At 35.9% G+C, this 19,589-nt stretch overlaps 1 protein-coding gene across 4 annotated transcripts in view; it reads right to left on the bottom strand.

Annotated features, from left to right (window-relative positions):
* SSBP2 (single stranded DNA binding protein 2) overlaps positions 1-19,589 on the bottom strand; it is a 330,775-nt gene that overhangs the window by 200,635 nt on the left and 110,551 nt on the right. For all 4 annotated transcript variants that reach the window (XM_032156927.2, XM_032156925.2, XM_032156928.2 and 1 more), the window contains exons 3-4: positions 15,047-15,108; positions 289-373 (exon numbers count right to left, since the gene is read on the bottom strand). In XM_032156927.2, the coding sequence (XP_032012818.1) occupies positions 289-373; positions 15,047-15,108 (147 nt within the window). The remainder of the gene's footprint in view (positions 1-288; positions 374-15,046; positions 15,109-19,589) is intronic.

Here is a 19,589-nt window from a genome sequence, read left to right as displayed (position 1 = left end):
ATTTAATTTTCATAAAATCTGAAATTCCACAAATCAGACATGCTTAAAGACAAGAAATTTCTTTAATAGCTTAGAATTAGGCCTACACTTTATCCTAAGCTTTAACAAGACTCAAATGCCCCTTTCTATTTCACATTTAAAGTTATGAGCCTACTTTTCAAGAAAAAAGAGACCAACCAATTTCTTAAGTACCAAAACAAAAGAATAGATGAGCCAGTGTATTTTTTAAGAGCAGTGGTTAAAAAGAAAACTGACAGTATAACTTTGTAAAATTACATGTTAACTTACGTAATCATGGAAGGCTTTTGCTTCACTTGAGTGTTCACATGTTTCACGTCTCTCTGGAGCTGCACAGTAGAGATCCCAAAATACACTAAAAAAGTAATCATGGTAACATTAAGAAAATCATACAACACCAGTATGAGAAATCACAATTCCAAAAGTAGAAGACATGTTTTTCTTTATACAAAATATTTTGTCTTCAGAACAGATATTTATTTGAAAGACTTAAATGCAAGCAAGGCTCTTCATGCAATAACAGTGTTACCATCTAGCCATCTTTCAGAAATGCTAAATAACACTTTTCTAAAAAAAATAATTTTATAGCAATAATTTAAAAATTGTCATTCTTATAACTGGCTGTTTACATGATATAAAACATTTGATTGGACTAGCTGTAATACTTTTCACAATTTTCCCATGAAGAATAGAAACAGTAAATAATATCCTAATTTAATAATTAAGGAATAAAGTGGTCCATTGATTTTTTTAAAGATAATTTTGTTGTCCAACTCATAGGCCAATACCCTGACCATTAAATTATATTGTGTAAACAAATATATTTTCTTAAAAATGGTATTTTTCCCTGCAGTTACCAAAATAGTTTAGTAACTTTGAAAATACATCATAACACTTCTTTTTTTCTCCTATTCAAGAACAGTGGGAAGTGAAGCAGACTGGGGGGGAAAAATTATGCGGCTTACAAAACATACAGCTCTGGTCATCCTTCCATCTACTAAATTAACAATGAGCATATGCAAGGATTCAAAAATCAGGAAAGCAAATGTTTTAAAGTGTTGGCTATAAATAAAGGCAATTATAATTATCAATAGAATTATTTTTTTATTCCACGTTTCCCACTCTATAAAAGTGGAAGGTAGATTAAGACAAGTAGTTAAGAGCACAGGCACTGGAGCAGGACATATCTGAGACAGGGCCAGACCTGCTGATTACCAGCTGTGACAAGCCCTTGAGCAAGTTGCTTAAACTGATCAGAAACACTATTTCCTCCTCTATAAAATGGGGTTGTTGAGAAGATAAAATTATACCATATATGCACAGTGTCTGACATATAACAAGAATGTTATCAATAATATCATCAACACTATAATTAGCTTGCATGAAAGCTTAAAATGCATATATATTTTTAAGGCAGGTCACTGTGGTAAGGGCACACACGATGAGGATACAACAAAACTTGGTAAACTGAAGCCCGACTCTTTGTTTCAACCTTCAAAGATTCATTTAGTCTGGCTCTCTCTCTCCTCAGCTAGGAGAAAACATTCTGTAAGCCTTACAATACAAAGTTAAGTTCATAATTAAGTTCATAATTAAGATTACCTTCAGTGGGGAAAAACGTGAAAAACTGCGTATCGACATTATTTCCTTTTCAATTTCTATAATAAGCAGTAAATACAGAGAAAACAATAAAAATAAAAATAATTTAAGTAAATTTCAATATTTTTAGGAGAGTGAAAGTAGTGAAAGTTATAACTGAAATCCTTGCAGCCTTACTGGGAATAATAAGACCCGTAGATAAACAAAGATACAGCTAAAAGTTTTTCACCTGGATCAAGTGTGTTATGCATTTCAGTGTATTGCAATCATGTTCTTAAAGAACTTCAAAGATCTTAAAACTGAAGTTTTGTAATGTAGTCTTTAAACTGTATTTAATTAAAGAATATTATATGCAGCATTATATGACAAACAACGTAATATCTCTTCTTCTTTCTTAATTTCCCTAATTTCCACTCAAGTAACAGAAGACCTCTCTTGAAAAGTATTCCAATTGCATTACTTTTATAATTCCATTGTAGTACTTTTAAAAGATTACCTCACACAATGGACTGGGGGAAAATAATTTATTGATTTATTGTTGGAGTATGCCCTAAGAGTTATTAAATAAACATCAGAAATAATTATTTCTAAATATATAGTTAAATTAAATATTTATCTTATAATAGTAACATTGTTCTACTTCTGTTTTTATGTTTGCCTTTATGGATTTAGTGAAAGGTCAAATATTTATAAGACCAAGCTTAGAGATTATAAAACAAGTGATTAAAAGAGGATAATTTTATAGGTGGTGTTTCTGAGAATCCTGTATTGCTTATACATGATCTTGTTTAACATAGGCAAAGAAATAGAGCCTTTAAAAATATGTCTCATGGCAAGCCTTGTGCTAGGTAGGTCCCGTATTTTAGTGTCTAGGACAAGTGTGTATTATTTTCCATACATTTACAATGTCTATTCTGTCATTCTAAAGATCAGTAAATCTTCAATTTTAAAAAAGCCCTACTCATCAGGAGAGTTTCATAATTAAGTCTATAATAATCTAGGATATGTTATGAAATTTAAATGATAAAATTAATTAAAAATTAAATACAAATTTAGTTTTAGTGCTATGATATTCAAGTTTTAACACATGCCCCATCTATTTTATTAAGCATATGTATGTCCTTCCTTCTAAGAATCACAGGTAGGAAAGACATTTCAAAATTTTATCATTTTTAGAAAATTCGATCACATTTTGCCTATTTGTAAAACAAGGTTGAGTATCCCTTATCTGAAATTCTTGGGACCAGAAGTGCTTCAGATTTAAATTTTTTTTTTATTTTGAAATATTTTCATTATACTTATACTTAGTGGTTGAGCATCCCAAATCTGAAAATCCAAATTCTAAAAGGTTCTAATAAGCATTTCCTTTGAGTTTCATGTTGGCACTCAAAAGTTTTAGATTTTGGATCTCACGTTTTCAGACTAGGGATGCTCAACCTATATAGTGACTGGTATAATACCATCCTAATATTTGAGAACAATTGGCCATATCATGACATCAAAAACAAAGGCTGTAGTAAGACAAAAATACAAGATTTTAGTCCACATTCTGCAATTAATCCATGCTTGGTTTTGTGAGCTAGTAGACAAATCACTTAACTATAATGTTATAGCCTTATTTAGAAAATAATGAGGCTAAAACCAGAAGACTTCTATAAACCTTCATGAATAAAAAATTTAAAAACTATTTTCTTCTAGTAATATTTCAAATACGCATTAAATACCACGTCTATATAATATGCTGCCATACACTGCCCAAGAAAATAAAAAGGTATGTAATCCATGGCACAAATGTGACTATTGGTCCAAAACTAGTGATGAATTCAAAATTGCTCACTTGCCCAAAATTGCTCATTTCACCTATGTATGCTACATAACTTGATGTAGAAGTTATATAGTATATATAAAAATTTCACTAATATTTTTAACAAATGCTTTTGGCTGATATTATGACAATGTGATAATTAGTATACAAAAATGTAGACTTATCTCCTAGAGGAAGAAGTAGGACTTTTAGTTTAGGTAAGTTTCATAGCAATACTTGATTTGTGCTTGGGTTGAGGGATTTTACTGATGTACTTTAGTAAGCTATTCTGATGATCCACTGTACTTGTTCCTTTATCTCCAAGAGGGCCAAGCTCAGAAAATTTCGAACCTCCAAAGATGCAGACTTTACCCCTCTATAACCTGAGATGCTGGTGACTAAGGAGCTTCTCAGTTCCTCTAATCCTACAACTATTAAACATGAAAGCAAATATTATCCTTGAAATGTAGTGGGTTCATCATCATGAATAATACTTTAGAGTTTTATACAGTCTCTTTATTCCTAAGCAGAAACAAGTGAAAATTTTATATTTTACTAATGAAGACAGAGACTGAACACAGAAAAGCAAAAACTTACAAAGTACTAAAATCTTTGATCTTATATCATTTATTATTATTAAAATCTTCCCCTCATAAATCAAGAGAAAATACGGCATTCCCAAGTTGAAGATTCTCAACCAAACACTGTATCTCCCTCTATTCCTGAGAATGTAAGTTGAAATGACTTAGGTAGCTTGTTAATATCTCAAGGGAACACAGAAAGCAAAATGGTTGTCAGAGAAGTCTACAAGGGTGAATAAACATGCCAGATGTGTCCCAGAAGATGGAATGCTAACATAATTATACAACTCAGCCACTGGCCAGATCTAGGACTACCTGAAAAGAAAAATTTTTTAAAAGACAAAACAATAAAACGCCATGGAAAACATTTTTTCTGAGGAACAAGCCGCGTTGTTATAATCTCAAGTCTTAATAACTAAGGAAGTCATTTGTCTTTGTCCCAAAAATATATCAATGAATGTTAGTTATTGACAATCTGTTTAAGAAAACTATCCTATCCATTCATAAGACCAAAAACTGTTTCACATGAAATGTGTATGTACCTGTTCTTCATCTTAGAACTTCCCCATATGTATAACTTGTATTAATATTATTCCCTAGTATTGCTTAATACCTTTAAAAATGAAAGCATTAAATTTTGCTTCACTTTTATAAAATTCTCACAATACTCCTGGATTAGGAATAAATTTCTATTTTAAAATATAATGAAAATAGTTACCATTATTAAGTACTATATTCAAGCATCATATACGAAGTATCACATATTCAACATCTAATCCTTCTAATTATTATCCCCACTTTGTAGATGAAGGAACTGAAGCTTAGGTTAAATTAGATTAAATAATTTGCCTAAAGTCACACAGTGGCAGAGCTGGGCTTGAGCCTTTTAATTATTACATTATTTTGCTTCTAACATGAGTGTGGTTTTAAGAGTTCTTAATGCAAGACTCCTTATTCTGATCATGGGCAGGTTTCTACAGTTTCAGCAGTCTGAGCAGCATCAGCTATTATAAAAGTGGGATGGATACCTGTCCCAGATAAGACAGCGAGCACATTGTTAGCCTACCTTTGACCCCATGCACCAATTCATTTCCTGAATATCCTATGGCAACCACCCCCTCACCCTACATGCAGCTGCCAGGGATCCGTGGATGCCTCGATATAGACATGACTCAGAAGAGAACACTTTTGAGTCCCATTTATATACACTGCCTGGAATTAGCCACTCACAATGCTCAAATGGGAAATGTAATTAATGACTTATTAATAGTGGGACACTGAATTGAGCTCTGTGATTAAGAAATATCTGTTACTGAGATGAACACTGGTTACAGTTCAGGAACTTGAATTCTAACTCTAAATTTGACCTTGGGCAAATAGTTTTTTGATTTATGTAAAAAGAGAAAATAAATGTTATGTATTTTACAGTGTTTTATATAGAGACAAAGAGATGACATACACAAAAGTAATTTTAAAAGAAGCTTAAAGGTACTAAAAATATTATAGAAAAAGTCTCATATAGCTAGTATAGCGAAATAAAAAGTTTTCTAATTAACTTGAGTAACATTTGCCTCATTTTTCTTTCAAGTCCTTTACATTTAATGAAGATTCCCTCAGTTTTTTACAATGCTCTCTCCCCACCAAATTTTCCTCTGTATTCCACATGCCTTTCCTCTTCTCCCATGCTGAATTTTAGTTTTGTTCTCCATGGCCTATGTTTTTCGCCTTCTGTCTTGCTAACACTTTTCCTCCCTTCTCACTCTTACCAGCCTCCTCCTTCTAGCCCCGTTGTCACCTACACTGTCTTATACGATGCTTAGTTTAACCCAACTCAAATAGTTATTATACCTTGCCTGTTACAGGAAAGACATACCAGATGAGTAAAAACCAGTAAGCCAATTATAAATATTATACCATTCTAGTGAGCTAACTAACGCCATTGCACTTGTTTTCCTGTGGGTATTTGGTTATTCTTAGCTATACCTGATATTATTCATTAGGTTCTAAAATAATTAGAGGGCTAGCATACTACAAGATTGGACTTTCCACCGCCCGGTGAAAGAAACAGAATTCTTAGAAAAATCTTACATTTTACTTTCTCTACAATGTCACATATATTTGATTTCAGGATATAAATACAGGGAACCAAAGTCACTTTAAAAGGTGCTCTATATTTTTATTTTGTTAAATAAAAATGAGGAATAGGCTGGTTGTGGTGGCTCATGCTTGTAATCCCAGCACTTTGGCAGGCAGAAGCAGAGGTGAGTGAGTCTCGATTCCAGGAGTTTGAGACCAGCCTGGGCAACAACGGCAAAACCTCATCCCTACAAAAAAATACAAAAAAGTAGCTGGGCATGGTGATATGCTCCTTTAGTCCCAGCTACTCAGGAGGCTTAGGTAGGAGGATCACTTAAGCCCAGGAGATGGAGGCTGCAGTGAGCTATGATTGTGCCACTGCACTCCAGCCTGGGCGACCCTGTCTCAAAAAAAAGAAAAAGGTGTACTTGTCTGCCCTCAAGTTGCTAATAAAGACATACCTGAGACTGGGTAATTTATAAAGGAATGAGGTTTAACTGACTCACAGTTCAGCATGGCTCGGGAGGCCTCAGGAAACCTATAATCGTGGCAGATTCACATGGCGACAGCATGGAGAAGAATGAAAGCTGAGCGAAGGGGGAAGCCCCTTATAAAACCACCAGATTGTGTGAGAACTTACTATTTCTAGAATAGCATGGGGGAATCGCCCTCATGATTCAATTACCTCCCACCAAGTCCCTCCCACCACATGTGGGGATTATGGGAACTACAATTCAAGATGAGATTTGGGTGGGGACACAGCCAAACTATATCAAGAGATATGAGAGTTATAAAAAGCGTCATATCAAGAGTTATAGTTTCTGCAATTAAAACTTTAAATACAAAGTTTTTAAAAGCCTATGTTTTAAAATTGCACAAGTAAAAAAACACATTAACATCAGAAGAAAGAAGCTTATTGGCATTTTTATTTCTGGAACTAATGTAAGAGTTGGGAATGTTTAACAAAAAGTACAAACAAGAAGTAAGTTTTCAAAGGGGATTTGATTCAGGTAACTGTATTATAAACTGGGATGCTGAGCATGGGGTAAATAATAAACTGAAAAGGAAAAAAAAGTGATTAGGGAAATCACATTAGAAACAAGTGAAAAAATCTCCAGAAAGTAAATCACATAAATTTCTCTATCTATATTAAAGGCAGAAATTCCCCCTCTTCCATTCTGAGGCCTTTGCCTCTCATCTCGCCGGTACTTTATTCTGCTTATTTTGCATGTGTCATATTTATCTCTTTTTCATACATCTTCAAACACTCCCACTCTTCACCAACATTTCCCCCGAGTCTACTAGTCTCTGCCTCTTTTCTCAACCCTCTTTAATCCATCTATTTTTTTTTTTTTTGAGAGAAGGTCTTGCTCTGTTGCCCAGGCTGGAGTGCAGTGGCGCAATCTCTGCTCACTGAAGCCTCCACCTCCCGAGTTCAAGCGATTCACCCACCTCAGCCTCCCAAGTAGCTGGGATTAGAGGGGCACGCCACCACATCCAGCAAATTTTTGCATTTTTAGTAGATGGGGTTTCACCATGTTGCCCAGGCTTGTCTCAAACTCTTGACCTCAGGTGATCCACCCGCCTTGGCCTCCCAAAGTGCTGGAATTACAGGCGTGAGCCACCACACCTGGCCCCTCTTTAATCCATCTTTATGTTGATGCCAACTGAGTGTCTAAAGGCACAAATCTGATCACATCAGGGACCTCGTTTAAAATCTTTGGGCTATAGTCCCAAATCCTTAATGTAAGCAGGACTTCATAATCTGTCCCCTGCTTTTGTCTCTTTATATTTTATCCCTTCCTAATATTGGACCTATAGATGAACTGGTCCATACCAAATTACCTGTCATTACTTGAGTGTATGATCATCTCTTTTGAGATTTCACATTATTCCTTGCTCCAATTACCCTTCTCTCACTCAACTTTCAGCTCAGCTCAGATTCACTTTCTCTATGATGCCTTTTCTAACTCTCCCAAGCTAAAGTGAGTATTGTTCCTGTGTTGCTATTATAACCAGTACATATTTCTTTTTTAAGTTTATTTCCAGCTTTACAGCGGTATGATTGACAAATAAAAATTGTATATATTTAAGGTGTACAATATGAAGTTTTGATATACATATACTTTGGAAAATGATTACCGAAATCAAGATAATTAACATATTCATCAACTCACATAGTACCTTTTGTGTGTGTGTCTGGTAGGAATACTTAAGATCTACTCTCTGAGCAAATACCAAGTCTATAATACATTATTATTAAACCAGTACATACTTCTGCTTTAATACTTTCAAATTGTTTATCTTTCCTACTATTTATTTCCTTGAGGACAACACGGTTTTGCACTCTGTAAATATTTGGTGAAAAGGCTTAAACAACAGAACAATTCTCATTTAAAATATTCTATTAAAAAACGGAAATGAGAAGAAGTCATAAAATTAACAACTGGTCCATCCAGCAGGGACTCTTAGGTTGAGCAAATGAGCAAGCAGTAAGTTCTTGAAGAATACATGTTATCCTAATCATACAGACCTCAACAGCAGCAACAGCTTTCCTGGTCAACATAAAAAGGCAACAATTATTATAGTCCTGAATCCCTAACCTAGAGCACAGATTATGAAGTCCAGGTTGAAAGAGTTAAGGATAAGAAGGTCAGGCATCTGCAGGATTTAAAGCCCATGGTAATGGCTAGCTAAACACAATACTCAGGGAAGCTTAAGATCTGGGCATTTTTCTGAAAGATGAGATCCATAGCTCTCATCAGTTCTGAGAGGACCCCATGACTTCAAAACTATTAAGAATCATTGATTCATATAGATGAAGGAGGCACGTCAAAGAGTGTGTCAGTAGCTTTAGGGGAAAAAATATAAAACATTAAAAAACTATACCTATATATTTTGCATGTACTAGATTTACATTGAACAAATATAATCTAAAAATATGTATGTGCCCATTACTTACTTATTTGATATCTACAGCTGAGTACCAATTAAGTTACTTAAAATACCAACGCCATGGAAGAAGGGAATCCCTGAATCTAAGAGCCACAGAAAAAGGAAAAAAAAAAAAAAAAAAATTTAAAAAAAAACCGTCAACAAAAGAGGGGGAAAAAAAAAAAAAAAAAAAAAAAAAAAAAGCTACAGAAGCAAAAAGCCAATGTATTGAGTAAGTTATTATCAAACATCTACAGTGTAGGAATAAGTTAAATTCATGACAAAGCATGTAAAAGAGAAAGAGGTGTAAGAAAATTAATGCTATAATAGAACACTCTTAAAATCCTCACTTTGTTAACCCACGGATCCAAGTCAGACTCCTAAAATGGTCTCTTATGCCATTTGTAGACTTCATTTGAAACACACAAAATGAAAAGGTGTCAACAGGTGAGGAGACTCAATTACATTTGGAAAAAAAGTTAAGTATTGACAGGCTAGATCTGGATATCATAAATACTATATAAAAAGAAAATTTGAATTTTATACTATTTACAAAATGCCAGTCTTAAACCCCAGGAAAACAGCACAATGATGGTGCTTAACTGTAGTGAACCGTTGGAACAACTCTGAACAAAAAGACCGCACCTGTTCCTGCCCTACATATGTGAGACAAACGGGAAACCCACAACCACAACTGACCAAGTGTGGTTCCACTCACCATGGGACTTCTAGTATGGCATGCTTTCAGGAGAAAGATTAAAAACACTATGGCATTAAATAACGTTCCAAGGAAACCACATGCATGGCACTCAAAGAGAGCTTTTCTTTTTTGTTACTTTTCTTTTGTCTGTTTTTTTGGTTACTTTTGTTTTTTCTTTTAAAGATGCTAAGAGACGAGTGTATATCGTACTGAGTAAGAAATTCCTTTAACAGAAGAAATGGAAAAAAAAACCACCCCACCTAGCTTGTCCATGCAAATACATGGACTACCAATTGCTGCTGCAGAAAAGTCACATTCCTGGGCATACTGGCATCACAAGGCATTTATAAGCTACAATATTAACTAGGATTTAAACACTGCCTGGCAATATTTTGTGTGTGCTCCTACTCAGTTCTTTCTCCGGGTCTATTTAGAATTATTTCAAACTTTTCTTTAAAGACTATCCTTCACTCTCTTAAAAATTCATCATCATCATCACCACCACCACCACCACCACCCTCAGTACCCTCATATCCTATTTTGCAGAGGAAAAAGAAAAGCTATCAGAATAAGAACTAATTTTTTGAACCCTAGATCAATTTGACTCATCATTTTACAGATGGTAAAACTGAGACTGAAAACAACAAAACCTTGCTGAAATGATTAGTGGAGCTGAGATACTGAATCCACATGTTTTCCTTTCTCCTTGCCTCACCCTGCATCTCCACACACACCATGAACATACTGTAGAAAATTGGGAAGATAGAAGGGAAAACTCTACTTATAAGTAATGGAAATATTTGCAGAAAGAAAATCTCATCTGTAATCCCACCATATTAAAACAAAATTATTTTTTTTGTTACTCTTAATACCCATTTATGCTACACTGTACATGCAACACTATGTCCTGCTTTGTTAAAATGTCTTACGCATTTCTTTTGTCATTATATAGTGTTCATCATTATTAAATGTGTAATAACAGCCCAAGAACAAATGTACTATAATTTTTACAACCCTTCCTTTTATTTCCACATTCCCTAAACTTTTCTTTCGTTTCTATTCTGTCTTCTATTCCAACCTCTCTTCCAGTCAAATACAAAATACTCCATGGGAAATTCCTCATGCATTTAAACAGTTAGTGGTAGGCTTGAGGAAGATATGATATTAGGGGTAAGGACCTTAATCTAGGTTCCAGCAATTGTTAAATTCAGAAGGAAAGCCCTATGCAAATATTCCAGATTGGCAGGAGGCAGGGAATATAAGGAACAGTATTTTATTAGGAATAGAAGAAATGAACTTCTTGACATCAAACCTACAAACATCCCTGCATCTCCTCTTGCCACAAGGGTAGAGATGGTCCTCTCCCCTCTCACCTCCCAGCATTTGTGCTTTGGACCTTCTTCTCTCAGGCCTTGTATGGGGTTTTAAACCATTAAAATCTCCTCTCTCCCTGTATCTTCAGACTCTGCCCCTCTACTGTCTCCTTCTCTTAAACACTAAACATGCTAATGTCTCTCCCATCTAAAATGAAAAACTTCTCTTTCTAATCTATACTATTCCTCCAGGTATCATTTCTCATCACAGATGAACCATTTTAAAGAGTTGACTATATACCATTTCCCACTTCCTGCCTTCACAGTCACTTCTCAATCTGAAACATTCTTGTTTCCTAGCCCATTACTCAGCTTTGTAAGTCATTGATGGCCTTTCCGTAAATCCTAAAAGGACATATGCACTCTGATTACTTTACCTTGCAGTCACAGTTGTCACTACTGACCTTTCTTCTTCCTTCTCAAAACCCTCACTTATTCTTGTTTTCTATTATGCTATACTCTCCCGATTTTCCTCCTACCTTTTTAGCTGAGCCTCGGTCTTTTTTGTTTTGTTTTGTTTTGTTTGAGAGAGTCTCACTCTGTCACCCAGGCTGGAGTGCAGTAGCATGATCTCAGCTCACTGTAACCTCCGTCTCCCAGGTTCAAGCGATTCATCTGCCTCAACCTCCTGAGTAGCTGGGATTACAGGTGCCTGCCACCGGTGCCTGGCTTGTTTTGTATTTTTAGTAGAGACAGGGTTTCACCATGTTGGCCAGGCTGGTCTCGAACTCCTGATCTCAAGTGATCCACCCGCCTCAGCTTCCCAAAGTGCCGGGATTACAGGTATGAGCCACCATGCCTGGCCACCTTCTTTCTCCTTTACAGCCTCTTCTTCCTCCTCATTCCTTGGATGTTAATATTGCAAGGTTTCTGTACAAGGCTCATTTCCCTCCCCACTCATGGGTAATACCATTCAACCATCTCTCTCTCTCTCTCTCTCTCTCTTTTTCTTTTTTTAGAGATGAGGTATCGCTATGTTTCTCAGGCTGGATTCAAACACCTGGGTTCAAGTGATCCTCCCACCTCAGCCTCTTGAGTAGTTGTTACTATAGACATGCACCACTGCACCCAGCTTCATCTCCCTCTCCTTTAAACATCAGACCCATGTAACCAGCTGCCTGCTCAACATCTCCACTTGGATGGCATGTATTCCAGTTTCAGCACACCTAAACAGCTGAACTCTTCACCAAATCCTACCATTTCTACTTCAAGCTTATATCCCTCAAATCCTTCTACTTCTCTTCCTCCGCAATGATTATACACTAGTTCAAGTAACCATTCTCTACTCCTTACTGCAAGAGCCTTCTAAGTGCTCCGCTATTTCTGGAGTTATTCGTGTTCCATCCATTATCTATTCTATAGAACTAGAGTGATATGGCTAAGATTGTAAACCTAAAATAAAATTGTAAGGTCCCCCAACCATCTGAATGGACTTCCTCCTTGGCCAGGGCACTCTTAAAATTTAACTGGAAAGACTGGTTCAGGCCATGACAGGAAGCGGGAGTGGGACTTGCCTCATTATATTCTCTAGTGTTAACATCAACATAGACCTTAAATCTGATAAGAAGCATTTACAATCTATTCTCTCTGAAGCCTGCTACAGGCTTCATCTGCATAATAAGAAATTTGTTTTCCATAATTGCTTATCTTAATCCAGACAGTTCTTTTCCATTGATCCCAGGTCTTTAGATAAACTCAACCAATTGCCAATCAGAAAATTTTTAAATCTACTATAACCTGGAAGCCCCCGCTTTGAGTAGTCTTGTCTTTCTAGACTGAGCCAATGTTATTTCTTAAATGTATTTGATTGAAGTCTTGTGTCTCCTTAAGATGTACAAAATCAAGCTGCACCCTGACCACCTTGGGAACATGTTCTCAGGACCTCCCGAGGGCTGTGTCAAGGGCCACGGTCATTTATATTTGGCTCAGAATAAATCTTTTCAAAATTTTTACAGAGTTTTACTCTTTTCTTTGACAAGACGTAAATAAACAGTATTACTCTCCTGCTTAAAAACTTAACTGCATTGTATTCTCTTTATATTTAAATTCAAATTCACAGTTTACAAATTCAGCCTCATCCCTAATCACCCTATCACCTCAATTTCCAACATAATGAATTTCTTTCTTTTCTTCCCATGTGCTATTCTCTCTCTGCCTTTCACCTCTAAGTCTTTGCACATGGTATGGTTGATCCAAAACATCCCCTTCTCTATCTCTCCATGCCTTTCTGGCCAACTCTTATATCTACTTAATGCCTTGGCTTAGACATCAGCTCTTCCAGGTGAGATGTATTTGGCACGTGCCTATATGGCACTCTGCATATCCCCTTCAAATACTTCTTTCTCACTGCTTACTTCATTATTTGTTTTCCCTATAGACTGTTATCAACAAAAGGGTAGGGATGTGTGTGTGTTTTATTCACTGGTGTCTCCATAGTATCAAGCATAGTATCTGGCCCACACAAGACACTCAGTAAGTATTTGTTGAGAGAATGCAATAAACTTTCTAGGTTTGCATGGAGAAACATGCTCAAGGCCTATGAATAAATGAAACTTTAAAAGATACCACTACCATGTGGTAGAAATACAAAGAAATATAAAGGTATGAACGTTACTTCTTCGAGGCAAAAAAAAAAAAAATCCATTTGATTAGTTCAGTATCTGTTGAGCACTGTATCAGGTCACTATTTCTAATGAATACGCTTTTCCAGCGCAAGAAAATGAAGATAAACTTATATTTCACTAACTGCTTATTTGTAACTTATTCCCCTCTTGTTCTTGGGAGTTTTGAGTTTGATGAGTAGCTGTTATTTTGGAACAAGATTGACCTATTACATAAAAGATGCCAATCAGATTATTATCTCCCATTCCCAATCCCCCGAAGAGGAAAAGTGAGGGTTTGAAGAAGCTATAATGGCATGCCAACGCTTATAATTACCTATATAGCACTCTAACATTAATAACTTGATAGCCCACTTTGTAGAAAGCAAACTTTTTTTTTTTTTTTTTGAGATGGAGTCTCGCTCTGTGGCCCAGGCTGGAGTGCAGTGGCTTGATCTCGGCTCACTGCAAGCTCCACCTCCCGGGTTCACACCATTCTCCTGCCTCAGCCTCCCGGGTAGCTGGGACTACAGGTGCCCGCCACCATGCCCAGCTAATTTTTTCTATTTTTTAGTAAAGACGGGGTTTCACTGTGTTAGCCAGGATGGTCTCGATCTTGACCTCATGATCCACCCGCCTCAGCCTCCCAAAGTGCTGGGAATACAGGCGTGAGCCTGGCCCGAAAGCAATCTTATAACTAGTTTGACAATCAGAGAGTCAAGGCTACCAAGCCCTGCCCTCTCCCAAACTCATATATTGAAATGAAGCGTTGAGTTTTTAAATAAATTCCTGATTTGAGGGGGTGGGCATTACCAATGTGATGGTATTTGGAGATGGGGTCTTCGGGAAATCCTTAGGTTTAGATGAGATCATGAAAGTGGGACCATCATGATGGGACTAGTTCCCTTATAAGCAAAGACACAAACAGCTTGCTCTCCCCAATATGTAAGGACATAGTGAAAAGGTGACTGTCTACAAGTCAGGAAGACAGCCCTCAACAGAAACTGATCATGCTGGTACTTATCTTGTACTTCTAGCCTCTAGAATTGTGAAAAGTAAAATTCTGCTGTTGAAGCCACCTATTCTATGGTATTTTGTTATGGCATCCCAAGCCGTTACAGAATTGTACTTACAGTTGGAGATTCCACACACTGGTTCCAATTCCAGCTGAACTCAATAGTAGTATATTTAAGTTAAATTACACTAGTGCTGGTTTTTAAGGGTCTTTAAAAAAGTGCTACCTTCCAGAAAATTTTAGAAAATGAAAAAATAAAAAGGAAGCATGAAATCATAAACAAGTATAGTAAAGGCCTATTGAAATGCATCATCAAGCCAGTAAAAATGGAATAAAGGATACTTACCACCACCAAGAATGTAAGAATCCTGGTGGTTCCCCCAATGTGATGTTTTTTTCCCATCTTATCTAAAATGAATAAAAGAGATATTACTTTCCTATTAATACGTTTTTCCACACATATTACAAAGTAATAATATCTCCATTTAAAATACTATGGTAATATTTGAATTTTTCATCATTTTCATATTATTATTTACCCAAGTTTTGCAAGTACTCATTTTACATAGTGATTTGTTGACTGGATTAGTCTCAGAGAGATGTCACCATTTTCCTGAATTTGCTTCATACTGTGCCAGTTATAAAGCTCTAGTCTTTCAGTTTCAAATCCATCTTTCTGTGGTCTTTCAGATGCTGAGACTGGAGATCCATACACTACCTTTGTCCTTCATTAAATGGCTTCCTGTTAGGTCCCATAAACTAAGAGATGCTCTAGAGGGAGACTGGAAGTAAGAAGAGGGGAAATGGATTTGTTTCCTGTTAGCTTACTATTCCTGTGAGGGTGACCCCAGCAGCAGTTCATCCAGTGATAATAGCTGTGACAATAGCTGGTTCCATTCTAGCTTTATCCCACACAACTAGAACCAGTCTCTTTGTGCCACTCAGAAGTATCAGCACAGCTGGGCAATATCTCTCTTCAGAGGTTAAAGGTAAATTTGAGCTCTTCAAGTAACAGCAGTCCCACACTCCTTCTCTTTAGACGTCTAAGATTCAGCTCCCTGAGATTTCTCCTCCAATTTTTTTGATAACCACAAGCTCTTCCTTTTGATGCCTCAGCCTTAGTGATTGTTCACTGCAATTACTGATTTTATGTAACTTCTGTGTGCTGTTGTTGCTTTCTTTAAAATCTGTTTAGCTATTTCCACATATTACATTCTCTGTTGAAACACTCAGTGTGCTTTTAATTGGTGTGGTTGTATTCTCACTGATACATCACTTCAAATACCCTTTCATAAGGTAAAAATATTAAAAATATCTTCATTTTAAGCAGAATGGGATATGGGCATAAACTTTAACTTTCCTACATACTAGCTGTGTGAAGTTGCGAAAGTTACTTAAATCTTCTGTGCCTCAGTTTCCTCATCTATAAAATGTGGTTAATAATAGTCACCCATATTACAAGGTTGTAAGGAAAAAACTGGTTAGTACATGAAAATCACTTAAAAGAGTAATTGACAGGCTGGGCTCAGTGACCCAGCTACTCTGGAGGCTGAGGCAGAAGAATCGCTTGAACCCGGGAGGCAGAGGTTGCAGTGAGCCGAGATTGCACCACTGCACTCCAGCCTGACAGAGCAAGACTCCATCTTGGGGGAAAAAAAAGGAGTAACTGACATGCAGTATGTGCCTGGTAACTGTTAGGTGCTATTATGTTTTTTTCTTTTACCTAGGAGGGTATCCCTGTAAAAACTTTATTACATCATCGTCACCAGCACCCACAAAATTCCAGTGATATTCTATATAAAAATATTCAAAGTATTTAGGGTTGTGCCAAACAATTTTAACTTACTAATCAGAATAGTTTTCATCTTGCTGGAAACCATACATGTAACTAGGAAAAAGGAACCATCAGAGTTGGAACTAAGGAACAATTGTCTATGCTCCTAGCATAAATGGAAAAAGTAAAAATGAATCATTTAAACAGAAAATTAAGCTTCTATTTAAAATCATTTCAGAATTAGTGTCCTGTTACACTGAGTTATCATGTATACCAAATTCAGATCACCACTAAAATGTCATTCTAAAGATAACTCAATTTTTGAGGTTTTTTCTTTCTTTCTGTTTCTTTTATTGAATCAGAAGGTATTTCAGGATCTTAAGGCACATCAAAACCACGTTATTACTGTCAATATGAACATCAATTATCACCACTCACCCAGAAACTTGCAAGAGATTAGGCTTAATATTTTGACTTCAAATTATACCTTAAGGGTTGAGTTTTTAAATAAATTCGTGATTTGAGGGTGTGGGCAGAAGAAGACATATGTCTCTCATAAAAAAAGAGTTTTTAAAAGATGCTGATATTAACTTTCTAATTGTTTACATTTCAGCTAAGTTAGAGTTTACTATAATAAAAATTTAAAACAAGGTCAATATCTCTAAAAAAGTAAAAGTTCTGACTAAATACTTTTGCATGGATGTCTGGATAAATATTCTTACAGTGCCTTTTCTAAGGACTGGATAGCAGTAAACACAAAAGACAGAAATCCCTTCCTTTAGGGAGATTACACCTTAGTAAGGAAGACAGACCCAAACAAAGAAACAAACAAAAAAGTAAATTGTGTTTATATGAGAAGGTGACAAATGCAGTGAAGGAAAACTAAGCAGAGAAGGGGGATAGAAAGAGCAGGAAAACAGTGAAGTGGAATTACAACTTTAAATAAGGAGATCCAGAAAGATCTCAAAAAAAAAAAAAAAAACTCTATGCATAAGTACATGCCTTAGTTTTTTTAGCTTAAATAACAAAAATTATGTAACAATACCCCAATCAGTAAAATATGCCCAGAGGCCCTTAATACTACTAAGAAGTGAACAACTGTAATTACAGATTTCAAAAAAATTCAAGGAATTCTTTCCATCATCTACTATGTAAGAAGTTAGGAATTCTTATCCCAAAAGGACTTTTTAAAAGTTTTAAAACAGGAACTCAGAAGGTGTCCTAAATGTAGAAACAACCAAAAATCCTCCTCAATAAAAAGACGAAAAAAGTTAAGTGCCATTAAAATCACTGAAATTGGTTGCATTTTCAGAGTTCTTAAGTACATAAAGTATAAATAAATGGGAACCTTGAAGTAAAACAAGTAATTTGTTCTCAAAAAATAAAGAGAAATTTTTTGAAGATTAGAAATGGGGCCAGGTGTGGTGGCTCACGCCTGTAATCCCAGCACTCTGGGAGGCCAAGGCGGGTGGATCACTTGAGGTCAGGAGTTCGAGCCAAAAGAAGGTGAAACCCCATCTCTACTAAAAATACAAAAATTAGCCAGGCATGGTGGTGTGCGCCTGTAGTCCCAGCTACTCAGGAGGTGGAGGCAGAAGAATCACTTGAACCCAGGAGGCAGAGATTGCAGTGAGCCGAGATAGCACCACGGCACTCCAGCCTGGGCGACAGAGTGAGACTCTGTGTCAAAAATAATCATAATGATAATAATAATAATATAATAGCCATTTTGAAGTGCTAAAAGGAAAAATTCCAGGAATTAATGAACTTGAAGTTAGAAAAACTGCATATGAACAATAAACCAGAACACATCATATAAATGTAGGCCAGATCCTAATTTTAATTATCCTAAGTGGTAATAAAAATAATTTGTATATCTATGCCATCTTTTATCTGATAATTTCAGTTCATCAACATTTTATATTATCTTGGTTCATAAAAAATAAGAAACAATATTTAATGAGATTTATGAGAAACAAAACTCTGATGTCCTGCTAAAATTATAATTTAGTCAAAAACCTATGTCTCATCCTTCTCTCAAACTTTTCTCTTACCACTTTTTCACCAGTTGGTATCTTCTTGAAAGAACATAAGAATAAACCTTCACCAACGTACTCAGACACACTAATATTCCTAATCACTAGAACCATCCTAATCATATGACCAGCAAATTTTTCAAAGTACTGTCCTTATGTTTCATCTCAGTTCATCTTGACTTTACATAATATGACTGTGAAATAAATAGATTTTAATATACTCAGTTAAAAGAACAATGTGACATGACTTACAGAGGAGTGAAAATGGCATGACTAGGTTTCAATGCCAGGGTGTGCAGGAGGCAGGATTAGACTCACAGTCTATGAGACCCACTGCCCCTCATCCTTACTAAGCAGCCTCCCCTCATGCACTTCCACAACCTCCACAGTCCATCTCCAGCTATCTCGGGAGATAAAGGACTAAAGGCAACTACCTATATGGCTTATATTTGATATGGTCTTTTATGAAAAGAAGTCTGAGGTAATACATTTGTATTTTAAACAGTTTTACATCTTATTATTCCTCAGAGAAACTAAAAAAGCATCACATATATCATCATTTTATGCTCACAATATTTTTTACTACATAGTATTCATCCTTCTCTCCTTAAATTACAAGTCTGTGCCAGAAGCAGGTAAAACTTTGGTCCATCATACTGAAGTTAACATAAAATCCACTCCTTTATAGTTATTGAATGAATCACACTTAAAGCTATGTTTTAGGTATGTCCACAGAAGAGATGGCCTGTGTTTACACAGTGAATATTGCTAAGTCCAAATGGATCACTATTCTAGATACTACTTGTTTAAAGAAAGCATAAAATGGTGCTCAAGAAGAGCCAAAATAGAATCCTGACCTGTAGAAAACTAAACCACAGTCACTGTAGCATTGTTAGAAAAAAATGAATATTAGCACAGAACAGTATGCTATCATTAAAAAGAATGAAATACAGCTACCTGGAAAGAGAATCATGCTCTACTGGTTTTTCAAGATGGAAATTTGGAAGGTTGGAGAACATTATGTATAGCATAAAACCTTTCTGCTTGGAAAAAAAAAAGTATGCATACCTACATATGTG

This window comes from Hylobates moloch, unplaced genomic scaffold (assembly GCF_009828535.3).
Source record: "Hylobates moloch isolate HMO894 unplaced genomic scaffold, HMol_V3 SCAFFOLD_6, whole genome shotgun sequence".
In the NCBI taxonomy this organism is placed as follows: Eukaryota; Metazoa; Chordata; class Mammalia; order Primates; family Hylobatidae; genus Hylobates; species Hylobates moloch.
This window is presented reverse-complemented; position numbering and strand designations above follow the sequence as displayed.